A 21,927-nucleotide genomic window follows, 5' to 3' on the forward strand; every position below is an offset into this window, starting at 1 on the left:
AGTAAATGTTCCTGAAATTCTGAGTCTTTGCTCTTGCCTCACTCTAACACACGTAGAAATCATTAAAGTTTGAAGAACTGAGGGTATATGTGGTTTTTTGGTTTTTTTTAATTTTCTTAAGATGTAATCTGATTCCATTTGGATTCAGACCACATGTCCTGATTTAAAGAATTGATTTCATTGAATTCAGCTTAGTCAATTGTATACCTCTCTCTATTCTGCAACTTCAGTAAAAAGAAAGATCATTTTGCTGAGAGCAAGTACCTCAGACTTTCTGAGTAATGGTAGATGAAAACAGGCACTAGAAAAAACTATTAACTGAGCCTTAGAGATTACAGTGGGTTTTGAGTTCACAAAAATAAGGTTTCCTGCCAATTTTTAACTTTAGATGGGGCCTAAATCAGATGAAAACAAAACTCTCCTTCAGAAGTGGGAACTAGTGAGACCAGAAGAGAATTCATAGAAAGAGAAGTAATCTAATAAAAAGCCTTCTGATAGTTTTAATGAAGGATGGGGCCCTTCTGTTGCTCTTTTAGAAATTTTTAAAATTCATTTTAAGAACTTTGTTGAGATTCTTTAACTTTATCCATCTTTGCATATTTAATCTTAAAATAATTTCCTCCAAATGGCTTGGGGGAGGGTCTTTGGGCGTAAATAGAATCGTGTGTGTGTGTGTGTGTGTGTGTGTGTGTGTGTGTGTGTGTGTGTGTGTGTTTTAGCATACCTAGGATCCAGGTTTTCTGAGGAAATCTAGTCTGATATGCTTTCTGTCATACCACATAGCTTTGTGGTTTTTGACCAAAAAGGTTATGGATTTAGAAGCCAAGAAATATAATTTAAGGTCTTTGATAATAACATAGTTAGGCAAGACTAATAGCTCCTAAAAGGTAGAACTTGATACAGCAACCCATGTATCACTTCTTGTATATTTCCTTCAAAAGGTACAACTGTCATTCTGCTTGTTAATTTTTGTTTTTGTCATTCTTTGAAAGTGAAAATAATCACTAGATTAGATTTTCTTATTTACTATTTCTATTGTTTTTACAATTTTTTTTTAGTGGATTATCAAATAGTTTTATGGGAAAGTCAAGCCATCACTGCCATGTATCTGCATATGAAAAATCTTTTCCTATTAAGCCTGTTCCCAGTCCATCATGGAGTGGTTCATGTCGTCGAAATCTTTTGAGCCCCAAGAAAACTCAGAGGCGACATGTTAGCACAGCTGAAGAGGTAAGGAAACTATGCAACAAAAGCTACTAAAAGCTAGGATCTTTCCCTATATACAACCATTTGTTCACTCTGATATAGATATTTATTAACGATTCTACTTAATACTTTCTGTGCTTTTAATTACTTTTTTTGAGTGCTGTCATCTATTCTAAAGAAATTAAATTTACCAGTAATTCATTATTTTTTTTTACCATCTTCTATTCTTGTTGGACAGCATATTTAATCTTCAGTACTGTTGCAATGACCTTTCAAAAAGTCATTAATTTTATGTTCACATTGTAAAAATCAAAATGTTGCCATAAAGCTAAAGATCCCTCAACCACTAACCACAATCTTATTCCCCTCCCTGTTCTCCTCTGTCTTTTCTGGACCCTTCTTAACTCTACATGTGGCAAAACTGGTTAACCTAGATTTGATAAAATACTTGCTTTCTTATTAAAACAATGTTTTCACAAAAGAAAAATCAATAGACCAGTTAAATAATTTGCATCTTTAATTAAGATCTTTGAGGTCACAGATTTTCCCCAAAGAACAATCTTCTGTTGACACTTTAATTGTTCCATCCACTCACATTGTGGGAGAATATTAGCAAAATTTGGACACAGAAAATAACCTCCAGAACTTTTGAATCATCCTTAAGATATCACTATAAAAAGATAGTGTGAAGTTTCGTGCAGTTTTTGCCCACCCTTGTTTCAGCCCACTCACTTCCATGCTGCTACTGCCACGGGAAGAAACCAGACCGAAACATCCACACAAAAGAAATTTTTTATGTTTGATTTATCTCCTAGTTATTGCATTTCTCACACACAGGTTGCAGCTACTTGTAGAGATCATGGTCCCCTGAATGTAAACATATATTTCCCTAAGCACAGAGATATTAGAAAATTACCATAGCCTACTTCTGGAACAAATGCTTGATTTTATTACGATTTTTCTATTGGCAAAGGTATATAAGCTGAAACCTGTGTTTTGGGGGGAAGAAGGAATGGGTGGGCATAAAGAAGCTGATCAAAACTCTTTATCAGTCTGTTTTTCTAGGCAAGCCCTCATTTTTGACCCTGACAATAAAACTTGTTTTTTTTTACAGTATAGTGACCGTTATTTTTAAGTTAAAAAAAAATTATCAATATAAATTGTTAATGTATTTATTTGTATAAGAGAAAATGTGTTTATATCTGTTCATTTAAATATTAAGCATCTAATCAACATTAGACTGTTTGCTGTGGAGAAAAAATGAACTGTAATGACCTTATATATACTTTATTAGGTTTCCAGTTTAAATATATTATTGTTTTTAATCCTTTTTACCCCGTGAAGTGGGTGGAAATGAGGTAATAGCTACAGATTTGGAAATTAAAGGTTATACAGCTAGAAAATGACCAGTCCATAACTCAGGTCTTCTGAAGGATTCTAGACTGATGTTCTTTCTATTACACAATACAGTGATGTGGTTCTTGCCCATTGGAGCTCACAGATCATGTGGTCAAGAAGGCAGCATTTCTTATATATAAATAATGCTAAATGATTTTATAATTTGGTAGTGAGGTGAGAAAAATGAAGTGATTATTTGTGACATGGTTAGTAAAAACTCTGCATCTTTTTGGTTTTAAGTTTGTGTTGAATCTAAAATACTCAAGCAGAGATTGGCAAAACTAGTAAATCACATTTAGCAGGGAAATGGGTAGACAAGAAACTGGCAACATTTGCCTTTGGTGATAAGAGTTGAGCAACATTTGTGAAAGGGAGATTTATTTTTCATTATACATTTTCCACTATTAAATTTAGTACCAGGTCTGTATTAGTTATTATATTACACAAGTTACTGCTTTTGTAATTACTGGAGTTGTAGAGCTTGTGCTTCTGCTGGAGTCTAGATAGTCTGTGGGATACAGAGACTTATAGGGAAAGAGACAGCAGCAACATGGCAGCTCGATATAAACTCTGCAGTCCTCCTGTGCCACGTATTGTTACTGGGGTCATGAAGATCCTTTAGACTGTATGTCATTGTAAGCCTGCCAATCACCCACTAACAGCCAGTCTTTTGGACCACTTAGCTCTTCTTCCTGTTGCCTCCTCCTCCAGCCTGAGAACTTGAGGTGGCTGATTTTTTTACCCTGTCAGCCAATACTCTAGGTCATGATTGCATCAGTGGAAGCCATGAAGTAGAATTCCCCTTTCTTCAACAGTATGATGCCAAGGATTAAATCAGCTATGAAACAAATGATTGGGGAAATTTTGTTTCAATTGTTATTGGTTTGTAATCTCCTACCATGAAAAGCAAGTTGCCTATGCTACAGAAACAAGGAATAGCCCAAATAATATGAATAACACATTGTTATATCAGTTTTTGTTAAACTTTAACAAGTTATTTAGATATTTAGTCTTGGATATTACAAAATTGCAAATGAAAATGTAGTACTTCCCTTCCCTCTACTCCCACCCGGAGATTAAAGAATTTCTTAATGGGAATTTACAAATTAAAGGAAAAACTATTTTCTGTGGAAATGTTGAAGTCTCCTAGGAAGATGCAGTTGCTTATGTTAAAGAAGGGAGATTATGTAATAATCTTATTGCTGGATTTGTTCATCAAATTCAGGAATATGAAGCCATCTACTTAACGAACACTGTTTAATCTTATAGCAGGAATTTGAGGAGAATACATGAGAAATACTTGGGAAATATGCAAGTGTTGACTGTACAGAATGACTAATTCAAGGGCAGCATTGAAGAACTGTGCTATCCAATAGGGTAACCACTGACCCACATGTACTATTTAAAATAATTCAAATTAAATAAATAGTGTCTTAGTTATACTAGTCCTATTTCAAGTACTCAGTAGCCACATATGACTATTGGCTAGGACAGTACAGACTATTTCTATTATCACAGAAGGTTTTGTTAGATAGCACTTTTATAAAGAATGTGAATTTGCTTGGGAAAGAGAAAATAAGGACAGTTTGCTTCTATGAATCAGGATGCTACTTTGAGAAACATTTGCCTCATTGGAAATGTTTGTTTATTTGTTTTCTAGACAGTTCAAGAAGAAGAAAGAGAGATATATAGACAACTGCTGCAGATGGTTACGGGGAAACAGTTTTCTGTAGCAAAACCCACCACACATTTTCCTTTACACCTGTGAGTCACAGAAACATTTCAAATGAATTTAATTCTGCATCTTATTATTAGATATTGAAACTATATTCTTTTCTTGCTAGGTCTCGATGTCTTAATTCAAGTAAGAATACTTTGAAAGACTCACTGTTTAAAAATGGAAATTCTTGTGCAGCTCAGATCATTGGGTCTGATAATTCATCATCTGGATCTGCCAGCATTTTAACTACCCAGGAACAATTGTCCCATAGTGTATATTCCTTGTCATCTTATACCACAGACATTGTTGCATTTGGTTCCAAAGATTCTGATCCTCTCCATCAAACCCAGCATCACCACTCTCTTCCACATCAGCCAGATAACTTACCAGCTTCAAACACACAATCTGAAGGTAAAGATGACATATAATTTCAATCTAATAGCTACTTAACTGTTTCTTGGATCTATGTGAATTATAGGTTAGGTTGTTAATACACATGTATCGTAAATACATAAAGTCACAAAAAAATTCAGTTAGCCACGCCATGACTAATCTAAACCTACACTCTTTCTTCCATAGAAATAGAAAGACTTTGATGAAATAATTAATTTTAGATTTATTTCCTGACCAAAGTGTCAAATCTGAGTGTATTCAGTCAGTTTATTATTTTCTCTGTACCTTGTACTTTACAATGAAAATTAACTACTCTGAAATTCTAGGAGTTCTGGAACATCTGTTCAGTATTGTAATAAAAGTTATTTCTTTTTGCATGGAAGAACTGGGGTGTAGGCCAGAGGCGTGGGGGAAGGGGGGGGGTGAGAGGATTTACCAGAGACAAAGCAGAGTAGGTGAATTTATTGAAATACATTGCTGAGGGGAGCAGCAGGCAAGACAGGAGAGTTCTTCTGTGCCGTGTGGGTTAGCTCCCTGGCTGGGGATCGAACTCAGGCCTTGGCAATGATAGTGCAGACACTTAACCCCTGGGCCACTAGGGAGGCCTGTAAAGTAACAGTTTTTAACCAGGTAGTACTTGGAAAACCTGGACAGCAAGTTTATACATTTTAGAATGATTGTCAGCAAGTTTTGGAAACATTTTTCTACCAAACTTTGAGCTCATGATAATATTCAGTTTCTTAGCATTCTTGTTAATTAAGCTTTTGCTATGATAGTTTTCTTTGTTTGCTGAGTTTCCCTCTTTAGGTATATGCATTATATATGTATTTATGGAGGGTGTGTTTAGGTTTGTAACTTAAGACAAATCCTGAGTTAATTGGTTAGACATTAGGGATCTTTTGTTAGGTCAGTCTCTAAGGCTCCCCCCTTCCTCTGTTTCTTTTTTATAAGATTTATTCAAGTACCGGGGTGCAGGCCAGATGTGCGGGAGGTTGAGAGGATTCACCAGCAACAGAGTGGGGAACAGAATAAGCAGACAGACGAAATACACTGCTGAGGGGAGCAGTGGGTGAGACAGGAGAGGTCTGCTTCGCCATGTGGGATTCTCGCTGGCCAGCTGTGATCGAACCAGCACTGCAGAGGCTGCAGACAGCTTCACAATGTGGCGCTCAACTGCCTGCCACAGCAGGGAGGCCCCTCCTCTGTTTCTTAAAATTGCCACTTGGGGATTAAAATTGTTGGTGGCATCACCATGTAGTTATACATACTCATGGAAACTTGTATTAAATTTAATAAGTACCCTCATTAGACCCTCATTTCTGGCTTACAGATAAGAACTTTCTCTTCTATCTTTATCCTTTATTTTGTTATCTTTATGGAAACAGCATATAATTAATTATGGTAGCTTAAGCTACAGACATCTAAAACATAACGTGGAATTTTATTAATAATGAAATGTTCTTGTGTTTCTTTGTTTAGGATCAGACTCTGTGATTTTACTTAACGTGAAAGATTCTCAGACTCCAACTCACAGGTAAGTTTTTTTCCCTCCCTTTAATCACAATTTCTTCACAAAGAGTACATAATATAGAAGTAAAACTGCTTCAATTCAGACCTCTGTAATGGGTTGTTCGAATTATTTCAGTGACTTCTAATTGGTCTACTTCCTCCAGACTCCATTATGTTCTTCCTTCCATCTTTCACCATGTTTTCTAATCTTTAGTCCATCTTCCATTCTACAACCAGTGTGATCTTTCTAAAATGCATATTTGGTCATTTGTTGAAGTTCTTCTAGAGTGACTTAGCAGACAGAATCGATCCTAAACTCCTTAGTGCGGTGTATAGAACACTTTCTCCACAAGCTTTGCTTCCTATTATACATTCTTTGCTAAACAAGTGTTTATAGTCTGCTGTATGTTATGTATTTATACAGACATTGGGTGAACAAAATGAAGTCCATTTTTTCCTGGCGGTTATACTTTTGTAATGGTTGAGATGGAGATGGATAGAGAGGGGTGAGGGATAGATATTTAACAAATAAATATATATTCCTGGTAGCAATAAGTGCTGTGAAAAAAAATAAAGCGGAGTAATATGTAGATTTGGGTTGGGGAGCATTTTTCATATAGAGTGGTCAGGGCAAATCGCTGCTAAGATAATACTGGAGGAGAGACATGATAGAGGAGGTGAGAAAAGGAGCCACCTGGAAATATGGAAAACTCTCTTGCATTTATTATATGCTGAAGTTACTTTCAGTTCTTTAAATATGATGTGCACTTTCTTATATCCAGTATTTATTCTGCCTGTTTCTCTCTGCAGTAATCTCTTGTCTGACTGGCAATAGTATCTTTTTAAGTCTCAATTCAAATGTGATATTCTATATGAAGCTTTAATCTGTAGGAGCTATCAAGACTTCTTCCTCTGTAATCCAGTAGATTACTACTGAGATTGCCAACCAGGCTTTACCATGTATAGCTTTGGCAGTTCATTTGCTATTGAGTTCAGTTTTCCATTGAGAAAATTAAAGATAGTAAAATGTTCTTTCTCATCTTAGTTCACTTACTTTTTTGCAACTTCCCTATATTCTGAACTTTAGGTACTTTCTAAAATTCTGTCTTTGTTTTAGTTTCTCTAGGAGACTTTACAGTTTAGATTCCTTATTCTCTACACATTTTTTTCAGAATCAGACTTGATTTCTGATCTTGCCTTTTCCAGTTTCATGTAATTTTGGACAAGTTACTCTTCTGAATCTCAGCTTCCTTATGAATAAATGTCAGTATTAATACCTTATTATTGATTTGTGAATATTAATTTACAATTATGCAGTGTAATAGAGTTTCAGGTATAGTGCACAAAAGTAGGTACCCTGGCTTGGGAAGAAATTGATCTCAGGTAGAGTACTCTCAAATTGTTCTTTACTAAATCTACCTTTGTTTATGGAAGACTTCTCCTAGTGATGAGTAGAGAATGAAATGGAAATGGTCTGTTGGGTCAGATTGACTGCATAATGCTGTTTTTTTAATTGGAGCCTACTCTCCCAAAGGCTTGTTTCATTGCTCTATCCAGTAATTTTCTTGGGAAAAGCATTCACTCCACTCCATTTGTTTCTGTGAGAGGTCCCTCACAGAGGGGTTGGCAAAGAGATAAAGTTTGAGACGATCAGGAGACCCAATGGTAGTTAACAGGCTTGTGATTTTGCTTGGCATTATTCACTTGGGTTGTGAACAAGAACCCAAGAATAAGACATGGCATATTGACATTGTTAATTCTCTGCTTCACTTCACTCATTGCTATCTAATATGGACTATTACGTGGGTGGATATTTCTGTATCTATCGTGATTTTTTTAGTATATTGTGATTTAAGTAGACTAACAAGTTGTCCAAGTACACATAGAGTTGATTAAATCATGAATCTCAGGGAAGAGTAATGTTCTAGCTTAATGTTTTATCTGACAAGTGATGTACTTTTCACATAGTGCTGGTCTCTCATGCATGTAAGAAGCTATGCTAAATTTAATTTCTCTGCCAACCTTTGTATGCAGATAGCTCATATTTATATTCCTTTAGTTCCCAAGTACAATTATTTTATGTAATTTAGTTACCTTTTATTTATTCCATCCTTAAGCATTATTGTGAACTATTTAAATGATTACTTTTGTTGGTACAAATATTGAATTTTCTCATAAACTTCCTGCTTATTTGTTAACATTTTTTCCCCACCCATAGTACTACTTTTTTCCAGGCAGAGCTGTGGATCAAAGAATTGTAAGTTACTATTTTTTCTTCTCCATCACTTCATTTTTAATTAGAAGAAAACCAAACAGTTGGTCAATCACCCTGCCTGTGTTTCGTCAGTAAAAATTATCTGCTTATATCTATTTATAAAGCAGCTTTTAAGTTGTTGGGTTTTCAAAATTCTGTAGGGGTTTGAAACATTTCTTTGTTGGACTTTCTAAATCTATAACAATTACTGAAGCTAAATTGAATCAGAAAAAATATTTCAGCTAGCAATTAGAATAAGTAAATGTCCTTATTTTCACTTTGATTAAACTTATTTATTGAATAATTCATATTTTGGGATTTGCAAAATCACTGAAAACTTTTAGTTTTCAATTTCAAGAACTCACTTTGAATTATCCAAAGTTCTTGTTGATTTATTTTTTAAAGAAAAAAAATCCGTACTTCTTTTGGATATAATTACAATAGATATAATACTTGAATTAAAACCTCAGTGATACCTTGTTTTATCTTCTCATTTGGGATTTGCTCTCATTTTTGGATTTCCAGAATGAAACTTCACTTTCTCCATAACCTTAGGAGCGTGTTTTAAAAATACTACATATTTACAAATACCCACAAAAGTCATCACTTCACTTTTAGCAGCAAGCCTATAATTTTTATCATTTCAATAAAGAGCAAAATAGTTTCAATAACATATGGTTTCATTCTGGGTCTGAAAAGTGTAGTGATAAGTTAGCGTGAGGATTTTTGGCTTTCTTTGTGAGGGTTTTATATTTAATGTTCATTGTGCATCAGTAATATGCTTGACGCATTTCTGCCACATACCTTTTCATTTCCTAGAACTAGTGTTTATGATTCTCGAGCACGAGAAAGGTTACGCCAGATTGAAGAACAGAAAGCACTCGCATTACAGCTTCAAAACCAGGTAAAACAAATTGGCATAAAATTGTTGGCATAAATAGTATATCAATGTTGAAACTACTTTGAAAGCTTACCTGGTTTTGGGATCAAAGCTGTTGTAATTGCAAGATTTCGTGGTAGCATAACTTTGTATGATAAGTGATATATATTGGTCTTTCTCCAACCAGTGCTACTCAGTGTATATAAGAAAATAGATTTATTTATCCCACTTATTCTGAAGTTCTGCCTTTCAGAGATTGCAGGAACAGGAACATTCAGTTCATGATTCTGTAGAACTACATCTTCGTGTACCTCTTGAAAAGGAGATCCCTGTCACAATCACCCAAGAAACAGAAAAAAAAGGTCATAAATTAACCAATAGTGAAGATGAATTTCCTGAAATCACAGAGGTAAGCTATGTATTAGAAAATTTCTGCACTTGGGCCTCCCCGGTGGCGCAGCGGTTGGGCGCTGGGTTGCGAAGCTGCCCGCAGCCTCTGCAGCGCCGGTTCGATCCCCGGCTGCTCCCCGGCCACCAGAGGAGGGTCCCACATGGCGCGCAGACCTCTCCTGCCGCCCGCTGCTCCCCTCAGCAGTGTACTTCGGTCCTTCTGCCTGCTCTGCTCCCCACTCTGGCTCTGGTGAATTCTCTCGCCCTCCCGCGCTTCTGACTGTACCCAGTGCATGTATAAACAAAACGAACAAACAAATAAATAAATAAATAAAACATGCCTCTATTAAAAAAAAAAAAGAAAAAGAAAATTTCTGCACAATCAAAGAGCTGTGTTTAGGAAGAAGACTTTGGACAAATTTCAAACATAAAAGCAATGTAACACACCTGGTATTTAAATTTTACTGCATATGTTTGTTTCTATTTGTATTATATGTCAATCTTGGCTTTATTTTTAAAGGATTATTGAAAATTGGGAACAGAATTATGGGTGACTTTAGCAACTTCTGTGAAAAAGTATTTAATAAATTTGAGTTTCATTTCACGTACATTTTTACTTAACGGATTTGACATCAAATAGTAAGCTGTGGCTTGCTATTTTTTTTAAATAATAACTAATTTATAGAAAGTTTGGAAGACTGGGCTTCCCCGGTGGCGCAGCAGTTGAGCGCTGGGTTGCAAAGCTGCCCGCAGCCTCTGCAGTGCTGGTTTGATCCCCGGCTGCTCCCTGGCCACCGGAGGAGGGTCCCACATGGCGTGCAGACCTCTCCTGCCGCCCGCTGCTCCCCTCAGCAGTGTACTTCGGTCCTTCTGCCTGCTCTACTCCCTGCTCTGGCTCTGGTGAATTCTCTCGCCCTCCTGTGCTTCTGACTGTACCCAGTGCTTGTATAAATAAATAAAATAAATAAATAAAAACAAATCTTAAAAAAAAAAAAAAACAAAACAGAAAGTTTGGAAGATACATAAAAGTTTATGTACCCTTTTATTTCTATTTATTGAGGTAACATTAGTTTACAACACTGTCTAGGGCCCAGGAGTACATTTTCTCACCTCAGCAGCCACATGTATCACACCACAACATCCACAGATACCCAGGCACCGTCTATCACCAACCAATTGGCCCTCTCTACCCTTCTCCCTCCCAACCTTCTCTGGTAACCACCATTTGTTGTTTAAATCTAAGGGTTTGATTATGTTTTTGTTTTGTTTGTTCATTTGGGTTTTTTTTTCCTTTATTTTCCACAAATGAGTGCAATCGTGAAGTATTTGTCTTTCTCCTTTTGATTTATTTCATTTAGCGTTATCACCTCAGGGTACATCTGTGTATCCTGACAATGACAATATTTCATCTTTTTTGTAACTGAGTAGTATTCCATTATGTATACATACCACAGTAGTCTTCATTCATCTGTCTTCAGGCACTTAACGCTATTTCCATATCTTAGCTATTGTGAATAGGGCTGCAGAGAACATAAGGATGCAGATACCTTTTTGAATTAGTCTTTTCAGAACTTTTCAGGTAAATACCCAGAGTGGTTTTACTGGATTAATGGTAGTTCTGTTTTTAATTTTTTGTGGAACCTCTGTATTATTTTCCATAGTGGCTATAACAGTTTACATCCCTACCAATAGCACGTGAAGTTTCCTTTTTCTTTACATCTTCACCAGCTCTTTATTTTTGGTAAAATGCAGTATGTGTGACACTTTAAAATAATGTGTTCCTTAATTCTGCTGTTAGAAAAACTATCAAAGCTGTGTAGTGAGTAGCCACATATTTATTATAGTTGTGCTGGCTTCCATATTTTACATTTTAAAAAATAACCTGGGCCTCCCCTGGTGGCGCAAGTGGTTGAGCGCAGTGCTGTGAAGCTGTCCGCAGCCTCTGCAGTGTTGGTTCCATCCCGGCCAGCGGGCCAGGGTCCCGCATGGCTCTGCAGACCTCTCTTATATCACCCGCTGCTCCCCTCAACAGTGTATTTCGTCAGTCTGCCTGTTCTGTTCCCTGCTCTGTCTCTGGTGAATCTGCTCACCCTCCTGCTAATCTGGCCTATACCCTGGTTCTTGTATAAATAAATAAATAGATCTTTAAAAAAAAAATCCTAGGGAAATGAGTCTGAAAGATACTACTTTTACTCCCTTATTACCTTTTTGGGAAAAGTTTATTTCTTAGGAAATCATATGATTGGCGATATAAAGTATCATTAGATCTTCTCATGACTTAGAAAATTTGATAGTACAAGATTATTTTAGGCTTTAGAAATAATATGAAAGAAGGCTCTGATTGTCATGCTAAAAAAGAAAGAAGGATAAGCTGGGATTGAAAGAAGTATTACGGGGATTATAGGAAGGAATAGAAACCAAAATGTTAGATAAGTAAGCTTTTTATGTGATAAATACAGCCTGAGGGGTGTATGAAGTTTGATGAGAAATCTGTGTGTCTGAAGCCATGTATGTTGATTTCTGACATCTTCTGGTTCCCTAGGAAATGGAAAAAGAAATAAAGAGTGTATTTCGAAATGGGAATCAGGATGAAGTTCTGAGTGAAGCATTCCGCTTAACCATTACACGTAAAGATATTCAAACTCTAAACCATCTGAATTGGCTCAATGATGAGGTAAGTGATCATGTATCTTTTTTTTATATTCAAGCAGTGAACACTAAGTGGAAACTAAAGTCATTATCTGACTGTTTCTCAAAGTGTGATCCTCAAATGACCTGTATCAGAATCAAGTCTCAGGTCTCCATTTTTCTGAATAAGTATGAAAGAAACGGTGTGGTAGAGATAAACCTTTTAAACAAACATCCTGGGCGGTTTTTATGTACCTTAAAGTCTGAGTACTGCTCAACTTAATCATTATATGTATTGAAGATTTGAACACTGAGAGATTTACTCAGTGGTAATCTCAATCTCTTTAGTACATACCTTGCAGTTAGTGTTTTGTGAGCAAATGTGTATAGCTGGTCATGGTTGCAACATAAAGGAATACTTTGAAATTTCCATGTAGAAGTCCATTTCTACTTTATCTTTACTTGTTCTAGGTTACTTAGGTTTTGAGTGATAAGCTTACTAAAATAGCTTACATTTATACATGGCATCTGCTAAAAGGATATTGGAAAAGTTATGTATATACTTTTTAAAGATTTATTTATTTATTTATTTATACAAGCACTGAGTACAGTCAGAAGTGCGGGAGGGTGAGAGAATTCATCAGAGCCAGAGCAGGTTGCAGAGCAGGCAGAAGGACCGAAGTACACTGCTGAGGGGAGCAGTGGGCGGCAGGAGAGGTCTGCCCGCCATGTGGGACCCTCCTCCGGTGGCCGGGGAGCAGCCGGGGATCGCACTGGCACTGCAGAGGTTGCGGGCAGCTTTGCAACCCAGCGCTCAACCACTGCACTACCGGGGAGGCCCAAAAGTTATATTGTTAAATATTGGATTATTAAAAGAAAAATTATAGCACTCATACCACCCCAGATTTCTAATTATTTTAAGTAGATTAATTACATTGCAATTTTAAAGTTGATTGCTTCTACTTCAAAATCTGTAGGAGCCTATTTTATTTAAAAAGGCTATTTTTGTTGCAAAAGAAGAGGACTCAGTTGGTTATCTTTTCCTAAGCGCCACCTCTGTTGTTATCCTTACTCAGTGCATCCCTGCCTGATATTTTGGGTATACTAAAATTTCAAATCTTTGGGCAATTTTTAGATATTTGATATAATAAACACTAGCTATCCTACATACTTAAATCCTGGTTTTGTATGTTTAGGACCTTCCAAATAATAATATTGGCTAATATCTATTGACTGTTTGCCTCATGTTAGACAATATTATAAGTTTAATGTGTGCTACTGATTGTCTGCTTTTCAAAGTGAAAAATGTTTTATCATCTTCATTTTATAGATGAAGAACAAAACACCCAAAATTTATTTTCCCTGGGGCCAATTAGACTGAGCCCCATTCTCTTTGCCACTAGTCAGCTTTTATGAGGTAAATGTCAGAAACTCATCACTCACTGAATAATATCTTTGACTAAGAATAGTAAGAAAGGTACAAGATACTTTCTTTTTTTTTTTTTAAAGATTTATGTATTTATTTATACAAGCACTGGGTACAGTCAGAAGCGCGGGAGGGCGAGAGAATTCACCAGAGCCAGAGGGGAGAGCAGAGTAGGCAGAAAGACCGAAGTACACTGCTGAGGGGAGTAGCGGGTGGCAGGAGAGGTCTGCATGCCATGTGGGACCCTCACCCGGGGATTGAACCAGCGCTGCAGAGGCTGCGGGCAGCTTTGCAACCCAGCACTCAATCGCTGTGCCACCTGGGAGGCCCAATACTTTCTTGTTTTAGGGGAAACTACCCTTGCTTCATTCAGCTAAGAATAGTAGTGTTAGGATACTGGATCAAGTAATGGGGGAAAAAAAAGAACTCACCAAATCAAAAGTCAAAATAAAAATCAAGGATGGTCAAAAGTATCCACCAATTAAGTGTTTTGGATTTGAAAACATCAATCTGTAGTGTTTTGCCATTTGCCTGCCCCTGCTAAATGGGGAGGAATGGGTTTTTCTACATTGTCTTCTAGAGGGCAGCAGTGTGTAGGATATGAGCTGAGATCTTGCTCTTCACTGTGGCAGTTGCCTCAGAGATCCCTTACAGAGACGGCATTCATTAGGACATAGTTTCCATTCCCTGAACCCATCAGAGGCTGGGTTTTTAGCAAGCTAAGTTAATGGAAATTACATTATTTAGAACAGACAAGGGGAAAGAAAGATTTCTTTGCCTACTTTATACCACATCTACCTATAACTTACGTAAGATGACTTATCTTCTGAGTTCAGAGTAGTTGTTAATCTTGAAAGCAGGTGCAAATTCACATGTCAGTGATGATTTTGAGAACATTTTTAAAATCCTCTTTTTCAAAATACCACATTTCTTAGACTTTCAAAGTTGTTTTCCTTGAGAAACTAACATTCTGATGAGGAATTAGCAGATAATCCTTAAGTATTCATACTCATTTAAAAATAATTCTCTTTCTCAATTGTGAATTCCTAATCTGCTTTTGCAAGTAATTGCAAGTCCTCTCTTCAATCCTATTTTTTCCTTCAAACATTTTCATTAATAATAATTTCTCTTTGTATCTCCTGTCAGTTTTTAAGTTGCCTTAAAACTTTCTCCAAAACATCCATTTTATAGAGAAGGAATATAAGTGCCTGGAAATAAAAGGGATCAGATTTAGTTTAAAATCCAGAAGTCCTATATTTGGGATACTTACAGAAAGCCATAGGGTACCAGCTGTTATTTTTTCTAAAAGAATAGGGGGTTAAGCACAGCACTGTGATGCTATCTGCAGCCTCTACAGCATGAGTTTGATCCCCAGCTGGCCAGGGAGCTACCCACATGGCGCAGCAGACCTCTCCTTGCTTGCCCGTTGCACCCCTCAGCAGTGTATTTCAGTCAGTCTCCCTGTTCTCCTCCCCACTCTGTCTCTGGTGAATCCTCACCCCCTGCATCTCTGGCCTGTACCCCTGTTCTTAATTTATTTATGCATCTAAAAACTGGGGTACAAGCCAGAGGTGTACAGGGTGGGGCCGTGAGAGGACTCACCCAGAGACAGAGCAGGGAACAGAACAGGCAAAATGACTGAAATACACTGCTGAGGAGAGCAGCGGGCAAGTCAGGAGAGGTCTGCTGCGCCATGTGGGTCACCTCCCTGGCTGGGGATCAAACATGTGATGCAGTGGCCTCGGATAGCTTCATAGGTCAAGTCTTAACCCTTTGTGCCACCAGGGGGGCCCCAAAAGGATTTATTTTTAAATGGGTGTCAATACTAGAAATTTATTAGTTCTTAGAGATTGAATTGGATCACTTGTGAAATCCAGCTGTAATATATTAGGTTATTCACCTTAAAGCAAAGACTGCCTTAAGCTTTGTTTCTCTTTATAACCTGAAAGTTCTGCTGTTTAGAGGATTTAAGAGTTGTCTACAGAGCATCAGAAAAATTCAGAAATACCTGGAAATTATTAGGCTTACAAATACATGAATCTCATTTCTGCTCCTGGTCGTAACAGTAAAATGGATCAAATTTATCCTTTCATCTTAATTAGAAAATTAGACAAAACATGTAACAATTTTCAGATACTGGGTAATAGCTCTACAAGACAGTGTGAGGAAACGAGCAAAAAATGAAAGAGATAAGCTTTATGCTTTTCCTAGCTTACTGGAGTGGTATGTTGAGGGCAGAATGTTAATAGAAACACACGGCCTGACAGTCTTACCGAGTAAAGAACACAGAGCTGAGAGAGACCAAAATGACTAAGATTTGTGAAGTAAAATCCTAGAGGGTGCTTACAGCATAGTGACAACTCCAGTGATTAACAGAGGGCCCCCCTCAAATCCTTGGCTTAGTATTAGTCTGTGCATGTGTGGGAACAAACTCCTGGACCTTGGAGAAAGACCCACCAGAAAGGAGGAGTCAGAGCAAGCCTCAGCTAACACAGGTGCTAAGAATAGTTCATGTTTGAATCAGTTAGAGTAGAAAAGTCACAGGACATTGAATAGAGTTCTCAAGAGGGTACTGCTTCAGGAGTAGAGCCAGAATGGCCCTAGAGTAAAGACAGCCCTACACCCACAGTAACAAAGCTTAACATGTCTTGAAAGCTTGAAATTGATCCAGATAACTTAACTGTGTCTCAGAACAAAGCCTAACAATATTTAAGGGATTACAACAAATTTAAGTGACAACAAAATCCAACACCATGATGATCACAATGTCAAATGTCCAATCAAAAATTACTAGGCATGCAAAGTGGAAGGAAGATGCAATTTATAACAAAGGAAAAGAAAATCACTAGAAATTCCCAGAAGAGACAAATATGATAGAATTAACAGACAAGGATTTTAAAACAGGTTTTATAAACATGCTCCATATATTAAGGAAGGTACAGGAAGTGGACTTTATAAAGAAAGAAATGGAAGGTAGGGGGAAAAAAGATCCAAATTGAAAATAAAGTATCTGAAATAAAAATTATGTTCGATGGGATTAACAGATTAGACATCACAGAATAAAAAATGAGTGAACTTAAAGATACAACAGTAGAAACCAGCCAAATGAAATACAGATAAAGCCTGAAGAAAGATGACTAGAGCATCAGTGAGCTGTGGGACAACATTAAGCAGTTTAAGTTTGTAATTGGGGTCCCAGAAAGAAAGGTGGTGTAATGGTGTTTGAAAAAAAAAAAAATTCTAGGCATTTTGGTGGAAGATTTTCCAAATTTGAAAACTTACTAACATCCAGGAAAGTCAGCATACCCCAAGTAGAAGAAACACCACATTAAAGTGTATCATTATCAAATTGCTAAAACAAACCAGTGATAGAGAGAAATAATAAAAGTAACCAGAGGGAACGAGACATATTAGGTACATAGGAATAAAGATAAGAAACCATGTCGTTCAGAAGACAATGTAACTATATCTTTAAGTACTGAAGCAGAAAAGAGCTTGTCAACCTAAATTATATACCAAGCAAATACATCTTCCAAAAAATAAGGCTGTACTTTTTCAGACAAATGCTGAGAGAATTCATCACCAGCAGACCTCCACCATAAGAAATATTAAAAGCTATACTTCAAGCAGAAGAAAATTATGAAGGTGGACATTTCATTCTATCAATACAATATGGAAAGTAGAGCATTGGTAATTGTCTCATTTTTTGATATCTCTGAAAGACAATTGACCAAAGCAGAAGCAAAACTACATAGTTTGGGGTTTATAACATGTAGAACAAAGTATGACAATCGTAACGCAAAGGGAAATGGAAGTACATATTAGTCTAAGACTCTTACACAGTACATGAAGTGGTGTGATGTTTTATAAAGATAGGCAATGATAAATTAAAGACACATTATAAATCCTAAAGTAACAACAAAGAACAAGATAAAATGGAAGAAATATAATAAGATAAAAATGGAGATGAAGTGGGATTAAAAAATAATCCAATGGAAAGCAGTAAAAGAAGAAAAAAGAAAAAAAATAGATGGGGCAAATAGGAAAAAAGAGCAGGATCCTACACTAAACCCAACTATGTTATTAATCATATTAAATGTAAATGGATCTAAATCAACACTGTCCAATAGGTGTGAACCACATAGTAATTTAACACCCACCCCCCCCCCAGCCTACACCCTAGTTCTTCTTTGCAAAAATAAATAAAATCTTAAAAAAAATTCTAGGCATCATGTTACAGTAAAAAGAAAACAGGTAAAATTGACTTTAATAATGTTTCATTTGATCCAATATTTGAAATATGTCATTGTGGCACATAACAAATACTAAAATATTATTAATTAAAAATGTGGTATGCATTTTATACTTCGACACATTTACATTTACAGCACAACTTGAAAAGGGTTTAAGTTCATCAAGAGGATGTAACCTAGACAATGTACAAACCTAATAGCACAACTTCGAAATATGTGAAGCAAAAAATGATAGTTCTGAAGGGAGAAATAGACAAATTTGTAATTATTACTGGAAATTCCCACACCTTTCTCTCTATGGTCAATAAAAAGTAGACAGAAAATCATGAAGGATATAGAAGATTGGAACAAGTTGGTGGATGCCACATACCTAAATGTTTGTGGACAGAAAACATTTCTGTCTCTAGATTGCCCTATTTGTCCTCGCCCATGTTGAAAAAGAGAATAATGCAGCCTTTCTCTTTATTTTCCTTCCATGACCTTACCATCCTTTACTGCTAATTTTTTTTTTTTTTTTTTTTTTTTTTTTTTTTACTGCTAATTTAAATGAAGCATTTTTTCTCTGGCTGTGTTTTGTAAACCTGTTAATTATTGCCAGTTGTTTCCAAAACGGAAACATACTTTAGACTGTTGGAATATTGTATTTCTAATTTTACTGGCTAGGGAAAGGCCAGAGGAAAAGAATCATAGCAAATATGGGGACTGAGAGTGAGTACAAGAGGATTTAAGGGAGAGTCTACATAGCAGATTGTAACTACACTGAAAGCAGGGCTCACCAAGCAGACTAATTACCTATTTTGTAAGTCTCAGTTGTGAAAGGAAAAAGATATCTTTCAGCTATCCAGCATCATAGTAGCCTTTATTTAGAGAAAATATTTTTATTTGATTGATAGCAGAGAAATAAGAAATAAGACTTTATAAAGTATATACCAAAGTTCTAGGTCTGCTAATTTTTAGTGTAGAATCAGAATCTGAAACCAGCACGTAATTCTTTATCTGTCATTCTAACTTCAGAACACAAATATTCAGTGGAAGTACAAATTGGTAGTGGTGATAGTTTTCTGATTGTTTATAAGGAGAAGTTAAATTTAATTGATACTCACTAAAGAGAAGAAACAGCCTATAAAATATTAAGTCCAACTAGGTAAGCTCATACAGGGAATAGGTTTAACACAGAGAATGAAAACTGCATAAAATGGGGGGAAACTACATAAAATATGATTTATCATATAACATGTAGATGCATGATAAGTGAATATGAGAGATCTCCCATATGCTGTGCTTCCATAATCAGAATGGAAGTCTAGTTTCTAACATGACTCGTTGGTGGATTCCGCATCATTGAAGTTTTCCTCTTTGAAGTGTTTCTTAATAGAACTAGGGATAAGATAGGGGTTTATTATTCACATGGAGAATAGTTAATTACAGTGGTCATAATTTAAAAAAAAAATTAGAATGGGGAGGTAGAAGGTGAAAATCTAAAAGGTAAAAATCTAAGAGATAAAATAGGAAAGATGACTTAGTTGTTTTTATCTCTGCTCAGGAGCATTGCCATGTCCAGGACCTTTCGATCATTTTTTCTTAAACTAGTTAGGGTTCAGAATGTAAAATTAGAATTAAACCTACAAAATACTGGTAGTGAAATATTTTACTTCTAAATACTTGAGAAAACAGTGGTTTGGTTTACTTGGCAAGAAGGAAGATACAAATAGCAATGGTCATTTATGTCATTGTGGTAATATACAGGAAAGGGGTTGAGTCCTTAGTTTGAAAACATTGTAGGCTTTTCTAAGTTTGTTTTCCTGGGCTTCAGTCTGGCAGCTCTTCAAATAAAATCACAAAGGAACAAGGCACCACAAACAACCACCCCATCCCCAAACAGGACTGCATAGACAAGCAGGCGCTCATCGACAAGTCTGAAGATATCAGAAAGGGCAGCTCCTCAGGCACCAGGAGCCATAGCATGCAGACAAGTGAAGGGTCCCAGAAAGAGTGACAGGTGGACCAACATTGGTAGTCATCCTCAGATGCTGGTATAGTGGCAAAATAAACAGTAGACATAAGGCCACTCTAGTCATTTGTCGTCCCTCCCCCCCCATTTCAAAGGGAATTCAAGATCTTCTGAAGTTAAGAGAGTTTTGTGTACAGAAAGGCTCTCACCATGGGAGGGGAGGGATCCTTTTTTCATAAAATATAAGCAAATGCTCTCACCATCATCTCTTCTCTTTCATTTTAAGCATTGTATTTTCTTTTATGTATTTTTCCTTAACCTTTAGTCCTGCTCTGTTTAGATGATAGCGGAATTTGGGTGTGTGTGGGGGGTGTGTGTGTGTGTGTGTGATTGTGTCTTTGCTGAACCATGGCACTTTTCTCTTTTGGGCAGAATAGCTGAAAAACTGAGGTGGGAACTTGGATCTAAATTCTGCCTCGGGTCAAAATAGGAAGGAAGAATGCAAGGGAATACGGTGATGGTTTATGTGTGATATGGTGGTAGGAAAACTATGGGGTCAATACCTGAGGAGTGAAACCAATTACTGTACAAAAATGAACAACAATATAAAAAAAAAAAAAAGTAAATAAAGTCTGCCTCAGATGTCAGATTCCATATGCTCAGCAAATGAAAGGGAATATTGAAGCTACCAAACTCCCTCCTACTGGGATACAGAGGAAATGAAAAGGAACCCAGATATCTCCTTAGAGCTAATTAATCAACTGACCTTGGACACCACTTCCCTCTCAGTGGAGAATCTTGGGGTGGAGTGGAAGAGGTATGCTCAAAGCAGACAGACACTGTGTTATGTTGGTCACCAGGTTTTTGTTCCTGTTCAGCTGGGCTGGTCCTTTAGCTTTATAGCTCACTCTCTCATAAAAAAATAAAAATGAAAAATCAAACAACTCAGGCTGTGTAAGTACAGCTAAAAAATTCATTGAGTTCTGAAACTCTTTCTTGAAAAATAGGGTAGTCATGTGTAGCATAAAATCCTTTTCCTTTTTACTTCAGATCCCAGAAGTGATACTCCTCTGATGGGCAGAGGGGGAAATACCTCTCCATAACTTTAGTGTGCTTGACTTTATCTCTTTGCCTGATCTTTTCCACCTCCCCCTTGATTCCTTATTGTCTTTTACAATATGTAATTTGCCCCATGGAAGGATCGGCTTACAGTGAGTGGCAGGTAATCTGTCTATTCACTTTACCCTTTGGATTGTGGGGCTTACACTCATGATATGGCTAATATTGTGGACCGGGTAGAATGCCAGAGGAATCAATCCCTTCTTGCTGATTTTTTCTCACTAGATGTAGTTTATAATCTAGCAATCTGTGCTTGCTGGGCAGATCTTGCATTTCTGATTGACTTCCTAAGCCTAAAAGCATCCTTTAGCACCACCATGGGCAGAGTTTGATTGAAAATCTAGATTTGAGAACTCTGTTATCCTAATTGTAGCTTGAGTCATTATAATTATTCAAAGTAACTGAACTCCATTTATCAATTGGGCGTCATACGAGGCAGATAATTGGCCACAACCTGAGTCCTCTGAGCCTACTCAGTCTTTAGAGATGCAAGCAGAACAGTCTTCACCTTCCTACTCTCAGAGCTCTGCTTCATGGTGAGTGTGGCTTCCCTGCAGCTGCATAGGCATCTTCAACTGTAGGCCCTTTCTCTAGTCTAGACCATGCTCCACTGTGTTCCTGGCCATGTTCCCTGATGCCTACCCAGTATGTAGTTGCCTACTGTTAGGTAGTCCCTCACTGCTCTGGCATCCTAGTGTGTAAATATTTGTCAAAGGATGGGGGCGTTTTTCCCATTCCCCAAAAAGCATTCTGAAAAATGTGCCTGTTTTCTTAGTCATATTTCCAAACTGTGGATCAGT

General features: G+C 36.9%; 1 protein-coding gene across 6 annotated transcripts in view; it reads left to right on the forward strand.

Annotated features, from left to right (window-relative positions):
* Window positions 1-21,927, forward strand: part of SENP1 (SUMO specific peptidase 1) — a 66,716-nt gene that overhangs the window by 14,344 nt on the left and 30,445 nt on the right. For all 6 annotated transcript variants that reach the window (XM_037514152.2, XM_054696322.1, XM_054696321.1 and 3 more), the window contains exons 6-13: window positions 1,059-1,230; window positions 4,265-4,368; window positions 4,449-4,735; window positions 6,197-6,251; window positions 8,445-8,483; window positions 9,300-9,384; window positions 9,614-9,769; window positions 12,293-12,424. In XM_037514152.2, coding sequence (XP_037370049.1) covers window positions 1,059-1,230; window positions 4,265-4,368; window positions 4,449-4,735; window positions 6,197-6,251; window positions 8,445-8,483; window positions 9,300-9,384; window positions 9,614-9,769; window positions 12,293-12,424 — 1,030 coding nt within the window. The remainder of the gene's footprint in view (window positions 1-1,058; window positions 1,231-4,264; window positions 4,369-4,448; window positions 4,736-6,196; window positions 6,252-8,444; window positions 8,484-9,299; window positions 9,385-9,613; window positions 9,770-12,292; window positions 12,425-21,927) is intronic.

The sequence above is a fragment of the Talpa occidentalis genome, unplaced genomic scaffold (genome assembly GCF_014898055.3).
Source record: "Talpa occidentalis isolate TD23 unplaced genomic scaffold, MPIMG_talOcc4v2.1 talOcc4.16, whole genome shotgun sequence".
NCBI classification, from domain to species: Eukaryota; Metazoa; Chordata; class Mammalia; order Eulipotyphla; family Talpidae; genus Talpa; species Talpa occidentalis.